At 35.8% G+C, this 21,827-nt stretch overlaps 2 protein-coding genes across 2 annotated transcripts; both read right to left on the bottom strand.

Moving 5' to 3' along the window:
• Positions 1–3,838: 3,838 nt before the first annotated feature.
• On the bottom strand, positions 3,839–7,779 carry LOC132296603 (uncharacterized). The gene is made up of 6 exons (XM_059794789.1): positions 6,781–7,779; positions 6,310–6,637; positions 5,468–5,723; positions 5,170–5,386; positions 4,685–5,031; positions 3,839–4,223 (listed from the first exon to the last, which is right to left on the bottom strand). Exons 1-6 carry the CDS (start codon positions 7,777–7,779, stop codon positions 3,839–3,841), a joined length of 2,532 nt encoding a protein of 843 aa, XP_059650772.1.
• Positions 7,780–8,275: 496 nt separating this feature from the next.
• LOC132296602 (uncharacterized) lies at positions 8,276–19,256 on the bottom strand. The gene is made up of 10 exons (XM_059794788.1): positions 19,155–19,256; positions 17,577–18,113; positions 15,798–16,994; positions 15,329–15,656; positions 14,367–14,622; positions 14,072–14,288; positions 13,581–13,933; positions 12,577–13,113; positions 10,890–11,340; positions 8,276–8,875 (listed from the first exon to the last, which is right to left on the bottom strand). Exons 1-10 carry the CDS (start codon positions 19,254–19,256, stop codon positions 8,276–8,278), a joined length of 4,578 nt encoding a protein of 1,525 aa, XP_059650771.1.
• Positions 19,257–21,827: the final 2,571 nt, after the last annotated feature.

The following is a 21,827-nucleotide window of genomic DNA, read 5'->3' as shown; positions in this document are numbered from 1 at the left end:
TAGGCTTATCACCTGAATTTTCACCATACCCTCTGTTGCCACTAGGACTATCACGACCTCTAGAGGACTGTGGAAAAATAGAAGGAATCATCATAGCTGAATTTTCTTTCACTCCAGTGGGCGTCACATATGATTGTTCTGAAACCCTAAGTAAACAGGAATAAATGTTACCCAAAGATGGGAGTCCTCCATCACCCGCAAGAATCTAGTCCCGAATATTATGAAGGTTCGGGTGCAAACCAGCAAGAAAAATAGAAACAAAAAATTCCTCACGTTGTCGCTTGAGAACATCAGGATCAGTAGTCAAGGGGTGGTACTGATTTAACTCATCCAAGGCCTTGACCAGAGAAGTCAGATTGACGAGAATGAAATATCTTTTCATATAATGAATATATACGAGAAACATTTGTGTCCATAGAGTAAGTTTCTTTAACTGCATCCCAGATTGCCTTGGCAGTGTTGACAAACATAAAAGTGGATGTAATTGAAGGTTCCATACTGTTCCACAACCAGGACATAACCATGTAGTTATCAGTTTCCCACTCCTTATATGTTGCTGATGTTTTTGATGGAGGATCAGTTGTAATAAGCTTCAGCTTTCGTCGGGCACCTAAAGAAATATTTATTGCTTGAGCCCATAGTAAGTAATTGGAATTACTTAATTTCATAGATGTAATTTGCAGCCCAACAGGATCAACATATGTTGCAGAAGATTTAACTCCACTAGACCCAGAAGCAACATTTGAATCGTTCGGCATGGAGATATGAATATGGAAAGAAAAAAAAAACTTGTCTCCACCAAGTTAAGATGCCAAATCTGTAGCGAGGAACCAAAGAAGTTTGTTGTACCTGAGAAGGCCAAACCAGAGTTGAATCCGGGAACAAACGAAGACTCGGAGCAGAACAGACCCGGTAAGTAAATCGGGCCGGATCTTGAATTGGGTCAAACGGGTCGGATCTTGACTCGGTCTAACGGCCCGGATCTTGGATCGGACGGGCTGGCTCTTGGATTGGGTCAAACGGGCCGGACCTTAAACCGGGTCGGAACAAATCCGGATTATATTAATCTGGATTAGGATAGCGAGCACCCTGTAGCCAAACACCATTTGTCTCTCAGCTCTCCGGCAAGTACGCAGCGACAGCAGCGATGGAATCACAAGCAGCGATGCACCTCACGACAGCCGTCGGTGACCAAACAACCAGCAGCAACGACGACAACAGCCGCCGGTGACCAGCAGCAAGCAACGACGGCAAGAGAAAGCGGTGAATTTGTTGACAACTGAAACGATAACAACACGAGTAACCAAACTGTGTTTCAGATCTGAGACCAAGCAACGAGCAACGAGCAGCGACGATAAGAGAAGGCTGCGAGCTCGTCGACAACCAAAAAAAAGGGCAACAACACCACCGTCACGAGCTCTGAATAGATCTACAGATCTATACAAGAACAATGCAATTGCAATTTCCCACACTCACAATTTTGATCCGCTCTGATACCATGTAGAAATGAAGATTTGTATATAATGAATATAGAGATACAGAGAGAAGGAGAGACAGCGAGAGAGAGAGACTAATTGCTAAGCCCATTTTCTCATATATTTAACCCTAAAACATAAAGGGAGTTATATACAATACAATAAAGGCCTAATTACATAATGGCCACAAATACATATATACATATAAGTGTTTCAACAAGGAAAAAACTAATACCTGCTCTTTCATATTCCCCCAAATCACAAAAACATTCTGCCGCAGACTCTACCCTGCCAATAGAATCAAATATTTCAGCAGCCTCCCTAAGGACAGTAGAAGCCATTTCAGGATTTGAACCGCGCAACCGATCAGTTGCTGCTTTTAGGCCAGTAGCCTTGGCCCTTTCTCCCACATTGTGTCTCCAGATCTTTCAAAGCACATTGTTTCCATCTCATAGTTATTTTCCCAAAAGAGCTGCAAACACAGAGAGATCAGATGTATGAGCAGAATAATTAATTGACACAAAAGAAATCGAAGGTTGTGAAAATTAAAGGAACAACAATAGTAACACCAACAACAACAAAGACCAATATTGACTTTTAACAATGACTATAAGAAAGTAGCAGCAGTGATGATATAGAGAAAGATAAAGCAGACCTTTATACCCCGTGACTTCCACTCCTCTGGGCTGCCTGCAACTTGCATTGCCTGTGCGAGTGAATCATCAAGTTGCTTCACTTGGACAGGCACAATGTCTTCCAATAATCAAACATAGGCTTGGATAGTTCGTCAATGTTCTCACAAATCCATAACCTTTGCCTTGTGTGTGTGATAGCTACATACAGTTGCTTCAGTTCAGAACACAAGATACTGTGTTTTGTCTCGCTAAATTTTGGATTTTTGGAAGTAGCAGCATCAAGCATATCTTGTTCCTTCATAAATTCATATATTACTCTCCACTGATTTTTCAGTGGGGATGACCCAAAAAAGTTGTACAGCAATACATCCTACAAATAATATTACATGAGGAATCAATGAACAGAGATAATATTTAATAGAGATGTATAAAGGGTCTCCTACAAAACTTCAAACAAAACCATAGCCCCAACAGATAGCAATTTTGATACATTCTTCGATTTAAGGAGAATGGCAGCACAAGCCCCTGAATAATAAAAAAATGAATTGACAAACAGAGTCACAGTGTTATCCTTTATGTTCACCATGTGAAAACTAAGACATGTTGGGATCCCACTACTACATATAATTTTGCTTCTCTCAAACACATTACAGGTGGTTCTTTCAATAATGAATAATATAAGAGTGATCATTTAAAGAAACAAAAGAAAAGGTTCACCTGAAACTCCAGGCCCTTGCACTCCACTATAGTCAGAACAAGAGCTTGCTTTCCCACAAAGTCAGAAATTTCCTTTCTAGCATGATCATCACGTACTAATATGACCTGCTCGGCACCAAATCCTACAATGTTGCCACCAGCATTTCCACTGTTTCCAAAAATAGTAACAATTGCACTTTCATCATTCCCAGACTCAAGTAAAATTGGTGCTTCACCATATATAAGACTGGTCTCAGGTTTCAGAACATCAACAGATTGAGGAAAGAAACGGTAAAGAAGGTCAATTACGCTTTGTGCTAATTTGAGCACACCAGCATGGGTACGAAAGTTTTGAGTCAGATTAAATATTTGTGATATTTGTCCCTTTTCTTTTTTTCCATCAGATCCATTACTTCTTGATTTTGAAATGAACTCATCGTAGAACAAATGTGGTATCTCTTGGAATCTAAAATCAATCCCCCTTGCAATAGTTTGTGCTGTGTCAAACCATAACATAAATGAGTTTAGAAGGAAGCAATAAAATTCTTGTCAAGATTGATATCAAAAACCAATATGTCCTTCAAAGCCTCTTCCCCTCCTACTTAATAGGAAAAAGGAAGAGAATTTTCAAACAAATTTGGGACAACAAAGTTCTCAAAAACAAATTTGGGACAACAAAGTTCTCAATATGTCCTTCAAGATTGATATCAAAAACCAATAGCGAGGAACAAAATAAATGGACCAGCATTTAGCAGAATAGAACATACAGAAATATGTGAATTCACTTGTCATGACACTGTTTAAACGGGATAAAGGCAAATATGATGATCCAACAGAATGGAATGTATTCCAACAACTCCAAACTCAAAAAATTTACGCACCTTTTCAGCTGTGAAACATGTTGTTTGATAGCATAACACAATTTTGGACTAACTGTAACAAATAGCTGGCGCAAGACGGTTCCCTTAGTCTCTCCAATGCAGTCATTAAACTCGTTTATCTGGCGCAAACTCTTAGTGGCACTGCTCTCAACTACATAAAATCCATCTGTAGCCATATGGTGCTGTTGCTCCTTTGAAATAATTTCATGGTCAAAACAGTAGTTTTTCCAGTGCCCAACCGTCCAACTATAAAGGTGCTTTTACTAAAGAGAATAATTTCCAGCTCCTGATCTGTTACTTCAAAGGGGAGATCCAGTTCCCCACCATCGCAGCCAGAAAGCAGGTGACTTACAACACCAGATGACAATGAGTAGAATTTCATCAGCAACAAGCTTTCACTAACCTTTGAATTCTCAACATAACTTCTACCATCAACAGCAGCAACACTTGAGTCACTCCCAAATTCATTGCTGCAAATATTCTTAAACCGGGCAATGTCATAAGAGGTCACCCAACTCTTTGGGATTTCGAAGTCCCTAAAAATGAAGAAAATGAAATTTAAAAGAAATCGAAAATTTCTTTAAAATTCAAATATGTTATAAAAAATCTCATATTTTCAACAACCAAAATAAGGAAGTATTTAAAACTTAAGCTCTGTTTTGTTCAAAGATTTAGCAAAGAAAAGGAAAACAATAGGAAAACGACTAAATAAAACAAAAAAAAACTCTTTTTTTTTTTTTTCCTCATGATTAGATAAGATTGAAATTTAAAAATTGGTTAAGGATTGAGAGAAGGGACGAGGAAATTAAATGTAGAATTACAATTTTTTCCCTCATATTCCATACTGAATCTATTTTCTGTGGTGAATGAATATGAAAAGAATTGATCTGTTCTGCAATGACTTCCGTTTTCCATCACCAAATTCACGAACCAAATAGCACCTTAGCATTTAGCAACAAGAAGTCATTTCCAATAGCATGCAAAAGAACAGACAAACCCCTCAAGACATTTCTCCTTGCAGCGATTGATAAAATCATCGGTGTACATTGCAAATATGCTATCAAGACGTTTCACTAATTTCGAGATCTCCTCTAAGGGCAATATGTCCCAAACCTTCAAAACTTGGATGTACCTAGATTCCTTCACTATGTCAATCGTGCATACAACATAGAGCCCTTCAACCTTGAATTGTTTAACGATCTGGGAAGAGCTTTCACAAACCAAGTCCACATTCCTTCTCTTAGGTCGCCAACCACTAGATAGCTTCAGTGAAAGGTTCATAACAGACTTCTTCGTACGGATCAATTTTCCAAATGACTTTCTAAATTGATCACTGAAAAGAACCTGGGAGATCAAGTGGGCAAGAAACTTTAAGAATAAAGCCAAAGACCAATAATCCAAAAGACACAGATACACACAGTATTATTCTAGAAGTTGGAAAAGATTGAAGGACAATAAATATTTGGCAACTAGAAGCTATACCTTCCACCTTGCACTTTTAAAAAGTATACTGTCCCCATTAAGCAAATCATCAAGTTGATCAAGTTCCTTCTTCACATCTAATATGGTTTTGGCCATATCATTGTCTTCATCAGCATTGAAGAAACATTGACGATCCTTAGCATCTTGGACTAATTCTGCCCAAACTGATCCACTCTTCGATAGGGTTTTCTCATTTCCAAGAATCCAAAGGCAGTGCCTGGAAAGATGTGAAAGTATGTCATGTTCTAAATATGAAGATTTGAAAGAAATCACGATAAAAATTTGTTTGACTTTGTACCGAGCTCTAGTCAAAGCTACGTTAGTTCTTTGAGGACTGGATATGAACCCGATGAATCCTTTACTATTAGTTCTTACAGTAGATATTATTATGATATCTTCCTCTCCACCCTGAAAGCCATCAATAGACTTCACCTTCACCATGAAACCATCAAGGTTCTCATACTTCCGTCCAAGTTTTTCTTGAATCGCCACAACTTGAGCAGCATAGGGAGACACCACACCAATGCTAAGCTTCTTTTCAGAGCCATTCCAAGCTGTACATGAATATATTATGTACATGAATATAGTATGTACTGAGGAAGTTTTCCATCAAATTTGTTGAGCAAATAGTGCGACAACTTTCTCATAGAGTTACCATATGTCATTATTTTTGGTATTTTAATTCTATCTAATCCTGCTTACAATTGTATTTTCTTCTTTGACACTCTATTGGGTTATCAGAAAGAAGGGGGAGAAGAACATTCATAAAATAGGTTTGTCATATCATATACTCTCTCTCTCTCTCTCTCTCTCTCTTCAATGGTAAATAGAGCCTTTATCAGCCTCCTTTCTTATAAAAGATAATATTATTCTTGCAAAACTCGTTAACTTGTTCCTAAGTGCCTGTATTGTCCAAATTAAAGAGATCACTCTAACTGTGCAATGCAATCATGTTGCTGTGAACTCAAAAAATGATATAGAATAAAAATAATAATAAAAATAAAAATGAAGAAATAGTTTTCTGTAGATGATGATGTAAGAGTGTGATGGGAACATGAAACCATTTTGTAAAACACATAGTATGTCAAGTAACAAAGTCAATATTGTACTACAGACAATTTGTGTTCGCACTTGATATACCTTTGTACAGATGCTGCACTATCTTCAAAATAATAGCAACCTCAACCATATTTCTTCGGCTATGTCCATCATCGTCCAGTTCTTCTTTTCCACCAATAACATTTATGAAAGAGTAAGGACCAAACATTGGCCCTGGAAGATAGTGTCTCTCGTAACTTTTACTATTAACATTTGGTGCATCCAAGATCCATTTGTGATAAAAAATTAAATTAGGGAAGAAACTAATTTTCGGATGCATTCTATACTGTATTTTAAGCAGATGCTTAGGATGACTGGATGAACTCAATCTTTCGAATAAGCTTCTTCCAAATCCAGCATCACCAGAAACCTATTGATACATATACTCAATGCGTCAAAGATGGCATAATAAATTCAATACAGAAAAAAAGGTAAAACTTCTGTGAGAAAACCATGCAAAAAAATCTAGTTCTCTCTAGAATTTATAATTCATCGGTACTAGAATTGACTTACTTCACTCTTGACCATTGCTGGTAATTGGCGCTCATCACCAATGAGAATAGCGTGCCTCATACCCGGAAGTTGAAGGGGTATGGTTGATTCACACTCCTTCAGCTGGGCAGCTTCGTCAATAACCAGCAAGTTCAGTGGTTCCATTTCCACCCGATGAAGCTTATATGAACTGGAAGCAGTGCAGAAAATTAAGGAAGCTGTTCGAAAACAAAATTCCATTACTGAATCTCTATTCATAACACTTGGAAGGTTGAGTTCCTCGAGAGAATGCCGAAGAGTTCTCAAAACAGAAAGACACTTGCTTCGTCTTATGCATAGCAGTAATGACGTATCCACAAAAGACTCAGAAGTGTCTTCAACTGTTTCCTGACGTGAAAGAAGCTCCTCCAATTCTTCAGAAACCACATTTTCTTGAAACAACAACATTTCCAACGAATCAAGTATATTAATAAGAGATACCATGTTTTGAAAATTACGTCCCAGAATGTAACGCTTTGGTAAATGGGTACAGAAAATAAATAAACATCTCCTGAGTGGTGATGCAGTAGATTTGAATCGGTCTCTTGCAAACTCAAGAAATGATTTGAATTCCACCTCCGTAGGTCCACCTTCTTCGCAGAGTTCTTTGGCCTTGATCAATTCATTTTCCATAAAAATATGGTAGTGAGAAACACAATCTTCAAGAAAATCTATCATGGAATTTAAACAATGCTTCCAACCGGTTAATGGTCCTAAGCACTCTACAAGCCTTTTAACACGATATTCCAGATAGATCTCCCCAATGTCTGATCTGATTTTCAGCCGGTCGTCATTCCCAAATAATAAAATATCCCCCAATGAACAAAACAAAGAATCCCTTTCAGATTCAGCTTCAAATGATTCTTTAACCATCTTTAGCACCCGAGAGGCTACTTCCTTTGTTGCTACATTTGTTGGGGCACGAGTAAGGATCCTGTGGTTCAGTCTTAAGAGGCTAAACAGCATCACACTGACAGTCATAGTTTTCCCTGTTCCAGGTGGGCCCCAATCAAAATATCAACCAAGATCCCATAATGTTAAGTAGAAATCCCATGAAATCAATTTCCACTATGCTCTCGCTCAATGCAAAAGAGTGAAATATGCGCATGATGTTTAATAAAATTTAGGGACATGAGATAGAACATATGAGAACTAAAAGACCAAAAAGAGAATATGAAAGTCAAAAACATATTTATTTAAAAGGAAGATTTAAGTGTGCATAGTCAAGGACACTTAAGGAAATTAAGTTACAATGATTCTCAAACTATATTTATATGAAAAGTTACTAATCATTGCATCAAACATGTGTCTTAAGTAGTCACCAGTAAGACTTTCCCTTAAGACTTCATTAACTTTCTACTTCCTTCTTCCAACCCTTCAAAAGAAGCTATATTGTTTTGAATCATTACAAAAATGATATTGTCATCACTCTGTTAATGCATTAGGTATCCTATAATCCATATTGACTTTTAATTATTCACTTCCACCATGTATTTAACTGAATATTCCAGTGTTTATGGAACAATAATGCCATTGTATTTCTTACCACAGAATCAGAGCACAGGATTTTCTTGATAATCTTCATATTTGTAAACATGTGCAACGTATTCCATATTCTTTTGCTTGTTGTTATATTCATCAAGAAAACCACAAACATGGACTTCCACATCCCAACTTCAATGTCTTTTGATGCTTTGATTCTAAAATGAGTAGTTGTGCTATCATCTTCATTCTCATCCTCCGTGATATTAGTGACTGATGCAAAAGTCCAGGTCCTTCCCGCCCGTTGTAAATCAGAAATAGTCTCAGGTTTCACATCTGAGATGACAAAAATATCTCCAGGCAACGTTCTGTAAGGCTCTTTAGCACGATCATTAAATGTGTTTCTCCAGTAATCAACCTTGACATCGTATAGTAATTCTCCATAGATCTTACACTCTTTAAAAACAGCAAAAGGTGCTGTGTCTAGAATTTCCATACTGGAAGCCAGTTCTGCTCGTGTTTCTTCCAGTAAAGGAAAAACATATGAACCAAGATAATGCTCCACAGACTGAAATGATACAGGAATCTCCTTCACCTAGACAGATGCAAAGAAATTTAAATTCCAGTGGTAGTGTCAAAAATAGTTCTCAGCAGTATGAAGAATTCAATTGTACCACATTATTATTAGAAAACTCAATAAGGAAAGATAATCCAACCAAAAGGAAAGATACATAATGCATATGGAAGTCTTTCAAATGGCATCCTAACCAATAAAGTAGGTGCTTTGAGTTAACGATATACTTCTGAAATAATCGAGGAGCAAGATATGTAATCAATAAGTACAAGCAAGCTCCCTCATAGTACTTCAAGGAAGCACAAGCCACAGCAGCAAAATCATCAGTTCTTCCAGTATTTGCGGTAAGAAAGATAAGGTAGATCTTGATATCAAACAAATGGCTCTAAGCTTATAACATTGTCAAGTAGTAACTTGAAGGTGAATCAGTGCAGCAAAGATGGAAAACATTCTTGAATTTTTTTTTACCTTCCTAAAAGAATTAAAAAAAAATGGAAACAATTTTTTTTCCCCCTCTAATATAGGGTGGGCCTTGGCGCAATGGTAAGGTTGCTCCATTGTGACGTGGAGAGCATGGGTTCAAGTAAAGAAACAGCCTCTCCATGTGGAGGGGTAAAGCTGTGTACATCTGACACTCCCCAAACCCCGCAATGGCGGGAGCCTCGTGCACTGGGCTAGCCCTTTTTTCTGCCTAAAAGCCAACTGTTGGGCAAGATGGAAACTTTTACGGACTCGTGGAAATTTCAACAACCACAAGGCATTTCAGAAAAGAGTTTATTAGAAAAGAAAAGAAGAAAAAATTACAAACTAGATCCAACTTCTATAAGGTTTTAATAATCTATAGTAAACTCTTATAAAGTAGTCTACATATGTATAAGCTTCCGAATGTTCTCAATCTACCTAATGTTCCAAATGAAGTTAGAAGCCTGGAGAAATGCAGTGGAGTCAAAAGGTTTTAAAAATTAGTGGAACTAAATCAGAATATAATTTTAGTAATGGTATGGAAAATGAATAAATTTGTGATCAAAATTCAAGACCAAAACATTACCGAAGATAATGATTTTCAACAATTATAATTTCATTATAGTAATGTTTAATGCTGTTTTTTTATAAGAATATACTTAATTATTACTCAAATTAAATGGGATGTGGCTAAGGAAAACGATTTCCATCTATCTCGTAGATAGAGAACTCATCTCTGCTATTAAAATTCGAGTTTTTTTCTTTTTTGCCCTTCTTTCATCAACCCATGTGAAGGATCAGGGTGTGTAATCTCGATTCATGTGATGGAAACATATCCTCTAACCATACCCATGTTGTGTCAACACGGGTATACAAGTGATACAGGAGAGTCCATATAACAAAGGGTACAGATAAATTAATAGAGTCAAAGTAGTTCTCTTTCATGTTGGAAAAAAGGGGAACAATATGAGTCCTACATTTCAGGAAACAAATCATGGGATTTTAGTTTGCTAAGTCTAAATGAGCATTAAAATATGAAATAATTTTCACTAAGTTGATAGCAAAAAGTATCATGAAAATCACTAATCAAATGATCATCACATGCGAGTTTGCCATCTTCAATTGAAATCAGACATTTGAAAAGAAAACATTTCCCATACTAACAACTGAACATCATCTGAAAATTTGAAACCACAACATAGTCACTATTTAATAAAAAAAAAATATTAAATAGTCACTATTAATTTTTGCATAGCGAAAACATACATTTTCACTATGATTTGTCAGTATAAAAATGATACATATGGTTCGATGAATTGATTTAAGACAACACCTAAATCCCATGAACAAGTTTTTATTAATCGCATCAATTCATGAACAACAAGTGAGCATCATAAATATTTGGTATAAAATTATGATTAAAGTCCTTTAATACCATTGGTAAGCATCAATCAACAATATATTAAATTGCACATATATCAACAATTTAATCTAAAAGCTGCAAAAAAATGTCACAAAGATTCTAAGGAATCAGAAAAAATTAAGAGTGATAAAACATGAAGAGAAAGTAGACCTGATTTTTGTACAGATCCTCATTGAAAATGTCTTCAAGTTTACCATCAAGGGTTCCCCCTGCTTGCAGGCCACCTTTTATATTGGAAATTATTTCAGTAAACACTACAGCAGGATCAAGATTCTTTATTAGCTTGGTATTGAAATGGGGCCAGTAAACTGAACAGAACCTGTCATAGTTAACTTCCTTCACCCTTGTAAAAGTTTGCAATGCAACTGATCTTGAAGCTCCAGTTTTGTGATGAGAAAAGTCCCTTACATCACTGAATCTTTCAAAGTAAGAATTACCCAATGTTCCATCAAGCATCATTAAGAACTTATGAAACGTTATGACAAGAGGATATTTGTTAGGAGGAATTTCAACAAAAGAATCTGGGATATCTTTAAATTCTTCCATATCATCCATATCAATTGAACTGGTTTCTGCTGGAAAATTCCTACCATGGGTGAAGCTGTACATATAACAAGGATAATAGTCAGTAAAAAAATCCTGCCACTAACATTTATTTATATTTGCATATAAAAGTATATTCAAATTTTACAAAACAATTCTCTACAAGTCTGTGCAACCCAACAACCCAATGATTGAGTTTTGTGTGGGCCCAAAACTGAAACACAAACTGTACTCAGTATAAGATAAATCTCAAAGATCTATTCAAAACTTCGGTATTGAAGCTGGAGAATTTCGCTTTGAATAATTACCAACAGTGTGAATTTTCCTACATTACACTCTGTCCAGTCTTCTCTGTTTCTGTGTAGGGTATAGTTCCCTATTCTATTTACAGGTATCTTTATGAAACTTTAGGGAATACAATTTTATCCACTAAGCCAACTACAATATTTACTTTCTTGTGACCATTTGATGTCACATTGGTTAGTGGATAATGCTGAGCTGGTTAATTAAGGTTTTCGGTTACACACCAGCGTAGAAAAATTTTGACCAACACTTCCATCTTAATAAACATGTTCCATCATCTTGAACAGCTCTTCCATCTTGACCGTACTAATATGACCTGTTCAGCACCAAATCCTACAATGTTGCCACCACCATTTCCATTTTGGGATGTCAGGGGTTCGATTGGCTGTCCTAGGGTGAAGGCAATGATAAATGAAAAGAGTCTAAAGGTGCCCCCATTAGGGCGATGTCAGACGGACAGGGGTTCAACAGGTTGCCTTGGGTAAAGGCAATAGTGGGTGGACAAGGTCCGAAAAATCCCCACAATCCCACTAAATGCAATCAGTTGAGATAGCAAGATTACAGAAATATAATATAATCTAAGCTCCATCCTCATTCTACACCACTTTTTCTTTATATAATGAGAAAGCAATATTACAGAAATACCCTTAACCACAAAATGATATTACAATAAAGCCCAAACTCTAACACAATCTATTGTTTCGTCCATCTAACAGATATGATTTATTGTGTATATGTCCAGACAAGCATATAACATCTTATCATTGAAACTTAACAAAACCAAATATGTTGGAACGGCCACTTTAATTGACTAATCATTAGTTAACAAAATAAATGGACCACCATTTAGCAGAATAGAACATACGAAAAAAAAAAAAAAAAGTGAATTCATGTGGCCTGACACTACTTAAATGGGATAAAAGCAAAGATGATGATGATCTAACAAAATAGAATACATTCAAACAACTCCAAACTTGACAATTTTACGCACCTTTTCAGCCGTGAAACATGTTGTTTGACAGCATAACACAATTTTGGACTAACTGTAACAAATAGCTGCCGCAGGACAGTTCCCTTAGTCTCTCCAATGCACTCATTAAACTCGTTTATATGGCGCGAACCCTTAGTGGTACTGCTCTCACCTACATAAAATCCATCTGTAGCCATACGGTGTTGTTGCTCCTTTCGAAATAATTTCATGGTCAAAACAGTAGTTTTTCCGGTGCCCGACCGTCCAACTATAAAGATGCTTTTACTAAAGAGAATAATTTCCATCTCCTGATCTGTTACTTCAAAGGGGAGATCCAGTTCCCCACCATCGAAGCCAGAAAGCAGGTGTCTCACAACTCCAGATGATAATGAGTAGAATTTCATCAGCAACAAGCTTTCACTAACCTTTGACTTCTCAACATAACTTCTACCATCAACTGCTGCAACACTTAATTCACTCCCAAATTCATTGTTGCAAATATTCTTAAACTGGACAACATCATAAGAGGTACCCCAACTCTTTGGAATTTCCAAGTCCCTAACATGAAGAAAATGAAATTTAAAATAAAGTGAAAAACTCTTTCAAATTCAAATATATAATAAAGAATTTTTATATTTTCAACAATCAAAATAAGGCAGCAATTTTTAAGCTCTGTTTTGTTCAAAGATTTAGCTAAGGAAAGGAAAACAATAGGAAAAAGAAAAAAGTAAACAAATTTTCTCAATTTTTTTTTTTTCTTTTTCTAATGATTAGATGAGATTGAAATTTAAAATTCATTAATTTGATCAAGAATTGAGTGAAGGGACAGGGAAATTAATCATAGAATTACAATATTTTCCTCAGATTTCATTTTGAATCTATTCGTTTTGGTGAATGAACATGAAAAGAATTGATCTGTTCTGCAAAAACTTCCGTTTTCCATCACCAAATTCATGAACCAAATAGAACCTTAGCGTTTAGCAACAAGAGGTCATATCCAATAGCATGCGAAAGAACAGACATACCCCTCAAGACTTTTCTCCTTGCAGCAATTGATAAAATCATCTGTGTACATTGCAAAAATGCTATCAAGACGTTTCACCAATTGCGAGATCCCCTCTAAAGGCAATATGTCCCAAACCTTCAAAACTTGGATGTACCTAGATTTCTTCACTATGTCAATCGTGCATACAGCATAGAGCCCTTCAACCTTGAATTGTTTAACGATCTGTGAAGAGCTTTCACAAACAGAGTCCACATTCCTTTTCTTAGGTCGCCAACCACTAGATAGCTTAAGTAAAAGGTTCAACACAGACTTCTTTGTACGGTCAGACGTCAATTTTCCAAATGACTTTCTAAATTGATCACTGAAAAGAACCTGCAAGATCAAGTGGGCAAGAAACTATAAGAATAAAGCCAAAGACCAATAATCCAAAAGACAGATAAACATAGAATTATTTTAGAAATTTGAAAAAACTGAATGACAATAAATATTTGGCAACCAGAAGATATATACCTGCCACCTTGCACTTTTGAAAAGTACACTGTCCTCATTAAGCAAATCATCAAGTTGATCAAGTTCTTTCTTCACATTTAATATGGTTTTGGCCATATCCCTGTCTTCATCGGCATTGAAGAAACATTGACGATACTTAGCATCTTGGACTAATTCTGTCCAAACTGATCGACTTTTGGATAGGGTTTTCTCATTTCCAAGAACCCAAAGACAGTGCCTGGAAAGATGTGGAAAGGTCATGTCTAATTATGAAGATTAGAAGGAAATCACAGTAGAAATTTGTTTGACTTTGTACCGAGCTCTTGTCAAAGCAACGTTAGTTCTTTGACGGCTGGCTAAGAACCCGATGGATCCTTCTTTATTAGTTCTTACAGTAGACATTATTACAATATCGTCCTCTCCACCCTGAAACCCATCAATAGACTTCACCGTCACCATGAAACCATCAAGGTTCTCATACTTCCGTCCAAGTTTTTCTTGAATGGCCACAACTTGAGCAGCGTAGGGAGACACCACACCAATGCTAAGCTTCTTTTCAGAGCCATTCCAAGCTGTATATGAATATAATATGTGAATCAAAAGGAAAAACCAAACTAATGGCATACGTTAACAACTAAAAGTTTAACACAGCCCCAATAATATTCTTTGTAGTGCTTACTTACCTGAATAACTTAAACCTAGCAGAGATACGAAAGGAGATGATGACTGAGGAAGTTTTCCATCAAATTTGTTGAGCAAATAGTGTGATAACTTTCTCTATAAAGTAACCATATGTCATTATTTTTTGTATTTTAATTCTATCTAATCCTGCTTACAATTTTATTTTCTTCTTTGACACTATCGCGTTATCAGAAAGAAGGTGGAGAAGAACATTCATAAAAAAGGTTGGTCATATCAAGGACTCTCTGTATCTCTCTCCAATGGTTAATAACTTAATGGAGCCTTAATCAGCCTCCTTTATTATAAAATATAATATTATTCTTGAAAAATCTCGTTAACTTGTCCCTCAGTGCCCATATCGTCCAAACATATTTAAAGAGATCAACTTAGACTTTTACTATGCAATGCAATCAAATTGCTGCAACCTCAAAAAATTGATTTACTATAAAAATAATAATTAAAATGAAAAAATAGTTTTCTGCGGATGATGATGTAAAAGTGAGATAGAAACATGAAACCATTTCGTAAAACACATAGTATGCCAAGTAACAAGGTTGGTATTGTACTACAGACATTTTTAGTTCACACTTGATATACCTTTGTACAGATTCTGCACTATCTTCAAAATAATAGCTACCTCAACCATATTTCTCCGGCTATGTCCAACATCATCCAGTTCTTCTTTTCCGCCAATAACATTTATGAAAGAGTAAGGACCAAACATTGGCCCTGGAAGATAGTGTCTCTCATAACTTTTACTGCTAACATTTGGTGCATCCAAGATCGATTTGTGATAAAATTTTAAATTAGGGAAGAAACTAATTTTCGGATGCATTCTATATTGTATATTAAGCAGATGCTTAGAATGTCTGGATGAACTCAATCTTTCGAATAAGCTTCTTCCAAAACCAGCATGACCAGAAACCTGTTCATACATATATTCAATGTGTCAAAGATGGCATTATAAATTCAATATAGTAAAAAAGGTAAAACTTTGTGAGAGAACCATGCAAAAAATCTAGTTACCTCTCGAATTTATAATTCAACAGTGTTAGAATTGACTTACTTCACTCATGACCATTGCTGGTAATTGGCGCTCATCACCAATGAGAATAGCATGCCTCATACCCGGAAGTTGAAGGGGTATGGTTGATTCACACTCCTTCAACTGGGCAGCTTCATCAATAACAAGCAAGGTCAGTGGTTCCATTTTCACCCAATGAAGCTTATATGAACTGGAAGTAGTGCAGAAAATTAAGGAAGCTCTTTGAAAACAAAATTCCATTATTGAATCTCTGATCGTAACACTTGGAAGATTAAGTTCCTCAAGAGAAAGCTGAAGAGTTCTCAAAACAGAAAGACACTTGCTTTGTTTCCTGCTCAGCAGCAGTAATGATGGATCCACAAGAGACTCAGAAGTGTCTTCAACAGTTTCCTGACGTGAAAGAATCTCCTCCAATTCTTCAGAATCCACATTTTCTTGAAACAACTTTTCCAACGAATCAAGTAAATTAAAAACAGATACAATGTTTTGAAAATTATGTTCTGGAATGTAATGCTTTGGTAAATGGGTACAGATTATAAATAAACAACTCCTGAGTGGTGATGCAGTAGATTTGAATCGGTCTCTTGCAAACTCAAGAAATGATTTTAATTCCACCTCTGTAGGTTCACCTTCTTTGCAGAGTTCTTTTGCCTTGATCAATTCATTTTCCACAAAAATATGGTATTGAGAAACACAGTTTTCAAGAAAATCTATCATGGAATCTAAACAGTGCTTCCAACCTTCTTCGCAGATTCCTAAGCACTCTTCAAGCCTTTTAACACGATAATCCAGATAGATATCCTTAATGTCTGATCCCCCAATTTTCAGCCGGTCCTCATTCCCAAGTAATAAAATATCCCCCAATGGACAAAACAAATAATCCCCTCTAGATTCAGCTTCAAATGATTCTTTAACCATCTTTAGCACCCGAGAGGCTACTTCCTTTATTGCTACACTTGTTGGGGCACAAGTAAGGATCCTGTGGCAGTTCAGACTTAAGAGGCTAAACAGCATCACACTGACAGTCATAGTTTTCCCTGTTCCAGGTGGGCCCCATATAAGTTTCACATAAGTCTTGTGGTTACATTCCATTTTATGGAGAGAAGCCAAGATTGCCTCGGTATGGGGTTCATTCAGCTTGGACAAAAGTCTCATACTGAATCTTTCAGCTAATTGGCTATTATTATGTCCAGAACAACGATCACAAGTTTCCTCAACCTGTTTGCCAAAATCAAAATATCAACCAAGAAACCCATAATGTTAAGTACATATCAAATGACATTAATTCCACTATGCTCTCAGTTAATGGAAAAGAGTGAAATATATGGTGCATGATGTTTAACAAAATTTAGATACACGAGATAGAACATATGAGAACTAAAAGACAAAAAGAGAATATGAAACTTAAATATACATTTATATAAAAGGAAGATTTAAGTGTGCATAGAAAAGGACACATAAGGAAATGAAGTTACAATGATTCTCAAAGTATATTTATATGAAAAGAAAACACATTCTTGCCATAGTACATTACCAATACATCGCATCAAACATGTGTCCCAAGTAGTCACCAGTAAGTTTTTCCCTTAAGATTTTATTTACTTTCTACTTCCTTCTTCCAACTCTTTAGAAGAAGCTATATTGTTACAAAAATGATATTACCATCCTCATGTTCATGCATTAAGTATCCCATAATCCATATTTACTTTTAATTATTCACTTCCACCATGTATTTAATTGAATATTCCAGTGTTTATGCAACATTAATGTCATGCAATCCAATCTAGTCATATTTCTTACCATGGAATCAGTGCACAGGATTTTCTTGATAATCTTCATATTTGTCAACTTGTGCAACATATTCCATATTCTTTTGCTTCTTGTTATATTTCTCAAGAAAACCACGAACATGGACTTCTGCATCCCATCTTTGACTTCAATGTCTTTTGATGCTTTGATTCTAAATTGAGTAATTGTGCTATCATCTTCATTCTCATTCTCCGTGATATATGTGACTGACGCAAAAGTCCAGGTCCTTCCCGAACGTTGTAAATCAGAAATAGTCTCAGGTTTCACATCTGAGATGACAAAAATATCTCCAGGCAACGTTCTGTAAGGCTCTTTAGCACGATCATTAAATGTGTTTCTCCAGTAATCAACCTTGACATCGTATAGTAATTCTCCATAGATCTTACACTCTTTAAAAACAGCAAAAGGTGCTGTGTCTAGAATTTCCATACTGGAAGCCAGTTCTGCTCGTGTTTCTTCCAGCAAAGGAAAAACATATGAACCAAGATAATTCTCCTCAGATAGAAATGATACAGGAATCTTCTCCACCTAGACAGATGCAAATAAATTCCAGTGGTAGTGTCAAACATAGTTCTCAGCAGTTAGAAGAATTCAATTATACCATATTATTATGAGAAGACTCAATAAAGGAAAGATAATCCAGCCAAAAGGATAAAGAATCACAGATACATAATGCATATGGAAGTCTGTCACTGGCATCCTAACCAATGAAGTAAGTGCTATGAGTTAAGAATCAATAAGTACAAGCAAGCTCCCTCATAGTACTTTAAGTAAGCACAAGCCACAGCTGCAAAATCATCGGTTCTTCCAGTATTTGCAGTAAGAAAGATAAGGTAATTTTTTTATATCAAATGGCTTTAAGCCCATAACAAAGTCAAGTGGTAACTTGAAGGTGAATCAGTGCAGCCAAGATGGAAAAAATCTTGACTCTTTTTTTGTTCTGTCTCTCTCTCTTCCTACAAGAATAAAAAAAAAAATGGAAATTTTCTTTTCCCTTTCTTACAAGAGGGTGGGCCTTGGCGCAAAGTCAAGTGGTAACTTGAAGGTGAATCAGTCCAGCCAAGATGGAAAAAATCTAGACTTTTTTTTTTTTTTTCTTCTCTTACTACAAGAATAAAAAACATGGAAACTTTCTTTTTCCTTTCCTGCAAGAGGGTGGGCCTTGGCACAATGGTAAGATTGCTCCATTGTGACCTAGAGGTCAAGGGTTCGAATCAGAAAACAGCCTCTCCATGTGGAGGGGTAAGGGCAATACATCTAATACTCCCCGGACCTTGCAATGGTGGGAGCCTCGTGCCTTGGGCTAGCCCTTTTTTCTACCTAAAAGGCAACTGCTGAGCAAAGATGGAAACTCTAACGGATTCATGGAAATTCCAACAACCACAAGGCACTTCAGAAAAGAGTTTATTAGAAAAGATAAGGAATTAAAAATTACAAACTAGATCCAACTTCTATAAGCTTCCTAAAATTATAGACTATTCTACCTATTCAAGTAAATATAGACTATTCTTGTAATTTTATATTTTTAGTTTCCAAAAATTATCTGTATTCATTTGCTCTAAACCATACAGCCAATAGCCATTTCAAGGTGACTAGGACAAAATAAGCATCCTTCCATGAGTCGCTATCTCTCTCATCAAACAAAGCAACAGTATGAAACTTTGTTATCATAGTTTTAAAAGTTGTCATTCAAGCAATAACAGTTGCAGATTATTATGACAAGTACATACTGTACTTGCTCAGCTATTAAGAGTTCTATTTTCTATTCTAGGTTGTTGCCAAAATAATTTATTAAGGGATTGGCGTAATGTGTGGGCCTATACTGCATCAACTATTAAAACCTCAGCTTAACTGCAAAAGAGAGAGAAAAAAAGAAGAAAATAGAGCCATTGAAAACTCATTCAGTACAATAAATGGCGAGGATTGCAATAATATCGGAGTAATACTTTAAGATGGATGACCTAGCTCTAACGTTCCATTTTAGCATGACAACGACTGTTGGAGCAGCAGTAGAGTACTAAAAAAATAATTGGAGAGATGAAAGTTTATGAAGAATGCACATGGATACGGGCATGGACATGGCACGACTATGATAAACATTAAAGAAAAAAGATACAGTGTCCGATAACTAATTTGGGCATATTCTGGGGAAGGTCTACTATAGAGGCCTTTTACTTATTGAGGCAGTTAGTGGAAGATTGCAAAAGCAAACAAGAAGATGTGCAAGTGATTTTCATAGGGTTAGAAAAAACATGATAGAGTAGCAAGAGATATAATTTGGTTGGCACTATGAAGAAAACATAGTACAAAATTTATAAGACTTGTTCAGGATATATACAAAGATACAAAAACTAAAGTTCGTACTTTAAGAGCAGGATTACACCAAGGCTTAGCGCTAGATCCATATTTGTTCACGATAATCTTGGATGAAATATCGAGACTTACAAGGAGACATTCCCTTGTGCATGGTATTTGCTGATGACATAATGCTATTGATAATTCAAAAGAATACTTAGCAATGAAGTTACAAGCTTGGAGAAATGCATTAGAGTCAAAGGTTTTAAAAATTAGTGGAACTAAATCAGAATATATGGAATATAAAATTATGAATGATATGAAAAATAATAACATTGTGATAAAAATTCAAGATAAAAATATTAGTGAAGATAATCATTTTCAACAGTTATAATTTTATTATATGTGATATTATAGTAAAGTTTAATGTTGTTTTTATTACAAGAATATACTCAATTATTACTCAAATTAAAATTAAATGGGATGTGGCTAAGGAAAACGATTTCCATCTCTCTCGTAGATTGAACACTCATTTCTGCCATTAAATTTGAGTTTTTTTTTCCTCCTTTCATCAATCCATGTGAAGGATAAGGGTGTCCAATCTGGGTTCATGTGTCGGACACATATCCTCTAACCATACCTAAGTCTTTTCGACACTGGTACACAAGTGATATAGGAGAGTCCATATAATAAAGGGTTCAAATAAATTACTAGAATCAAAGTAGTTCTCTTTCAGGAAACAAAACATGGGAATTAGCTTGCTAAGTCTAAATGAGCATTAAAATATGAAATAAATTTTCACTAAGTTAATTGGAAAAGGTTTCATGAAAATCACTAATCAAATGATCGTCACATGCTTGTTTACCATCTTCAATTGAAATCCAGACATTAGCCAGAAGAATTAGTACAACATTTCCCATACTAACAAATGAACATACTGTGAAATTTGAAATCACAACATAAATTAACTTCCAGGAAGAAAAATAAATAAATAACTCAAGCAGCCAGCTTAAACAACATAAATTAAAGTATATTAATCAAGAGCAATTATAATAATAGCAATGCATGAGCAACAAGTGAGCATCATAAATTTGGATACACCAACAGAGCAATAGCACAGAACATGAATAATGAAAAGCATATTGCTAACCAGTAACCTCTCCACGTGTATTCTGATGTTGAGGCATGAGATTTTTGATAGGATTGGGCCCGAACAAAGCCCAGCCCATTTATGTATAAAATCATGATTAAAGTCCTTTAATACCATCGGTAAGCAACAATCAACTGTATATTATATTCCAGATATATCAATAATTTAATCTAAAAGCTACCAAAAAAAAAAATGTCACAAAAATTCTAAGGATTCAGAAAAAATTAAGAGTGATGAAGCATGAAAGAGAAAGTAGACCTGGTTTTTGTACAGATGCTCATTGTTAATATCTTCAAGAGACCATGTGTACACACAAATTTTGTAAGTCTGCAATAGAAACAAAATATGGAGCAAAATAGAATTTTATTAATAAATAAAGATGAGGTACAGTCCTTTGTAATATCTTTTACAAAAAAAGAATGGTCATCTGATTCGATCTCCTTGTTTTTGGTTGGTTGGATCCAAGGGCTGCACGAGCTTATTCTTGAATCACTGTGGAATTTGATGAAGGACGGCACGTTGTTGGATGTGCTTGATGTTTTTCGCTTTTGGGTTTCGATTCTGAATTTGTGTCTGAATTCTGAGTTTTTGGATTTCTGAGTCTCTGAACTTCTGAATTTGTGTCTGAATTTGTAGACTTCTGAATTCTGAATCCTCCCCTTTTTTTCTTCCTCCAAGCCTCTATTTATAGGCTTCTTGGATTAATAGGATGATGACACGTGTTATCTCCTGATAAGGATAAAACTATAACTGGGCCGGGCCGGTTGTATTGTGATAATTATCCTTAAAGATAATTA

Source organism: Cornus florida, unplaced genomic scaffold, assembly GCF_030987335.1.
Source record: "Cornus florida cultivar Cherokee Brave unplaced genomic scaffold, ASM3098733v1 CherokeeBrave_3.0.0_Hap2_Chr02, whole genome shotgun sequence".
In the NCBI taxonomy this organism is placed as follows: domain Eukaryota; kingdom Viridiplantae; phylum Streptophyta; class Magnoliopsida; order Cornales; family Cornaceae; genus Cornus; species Cornus florida.
Note: the sequence above shows the minus strand (reverse complement) of the source record. Positions and strands in the feature narration are given on the sequence as shown.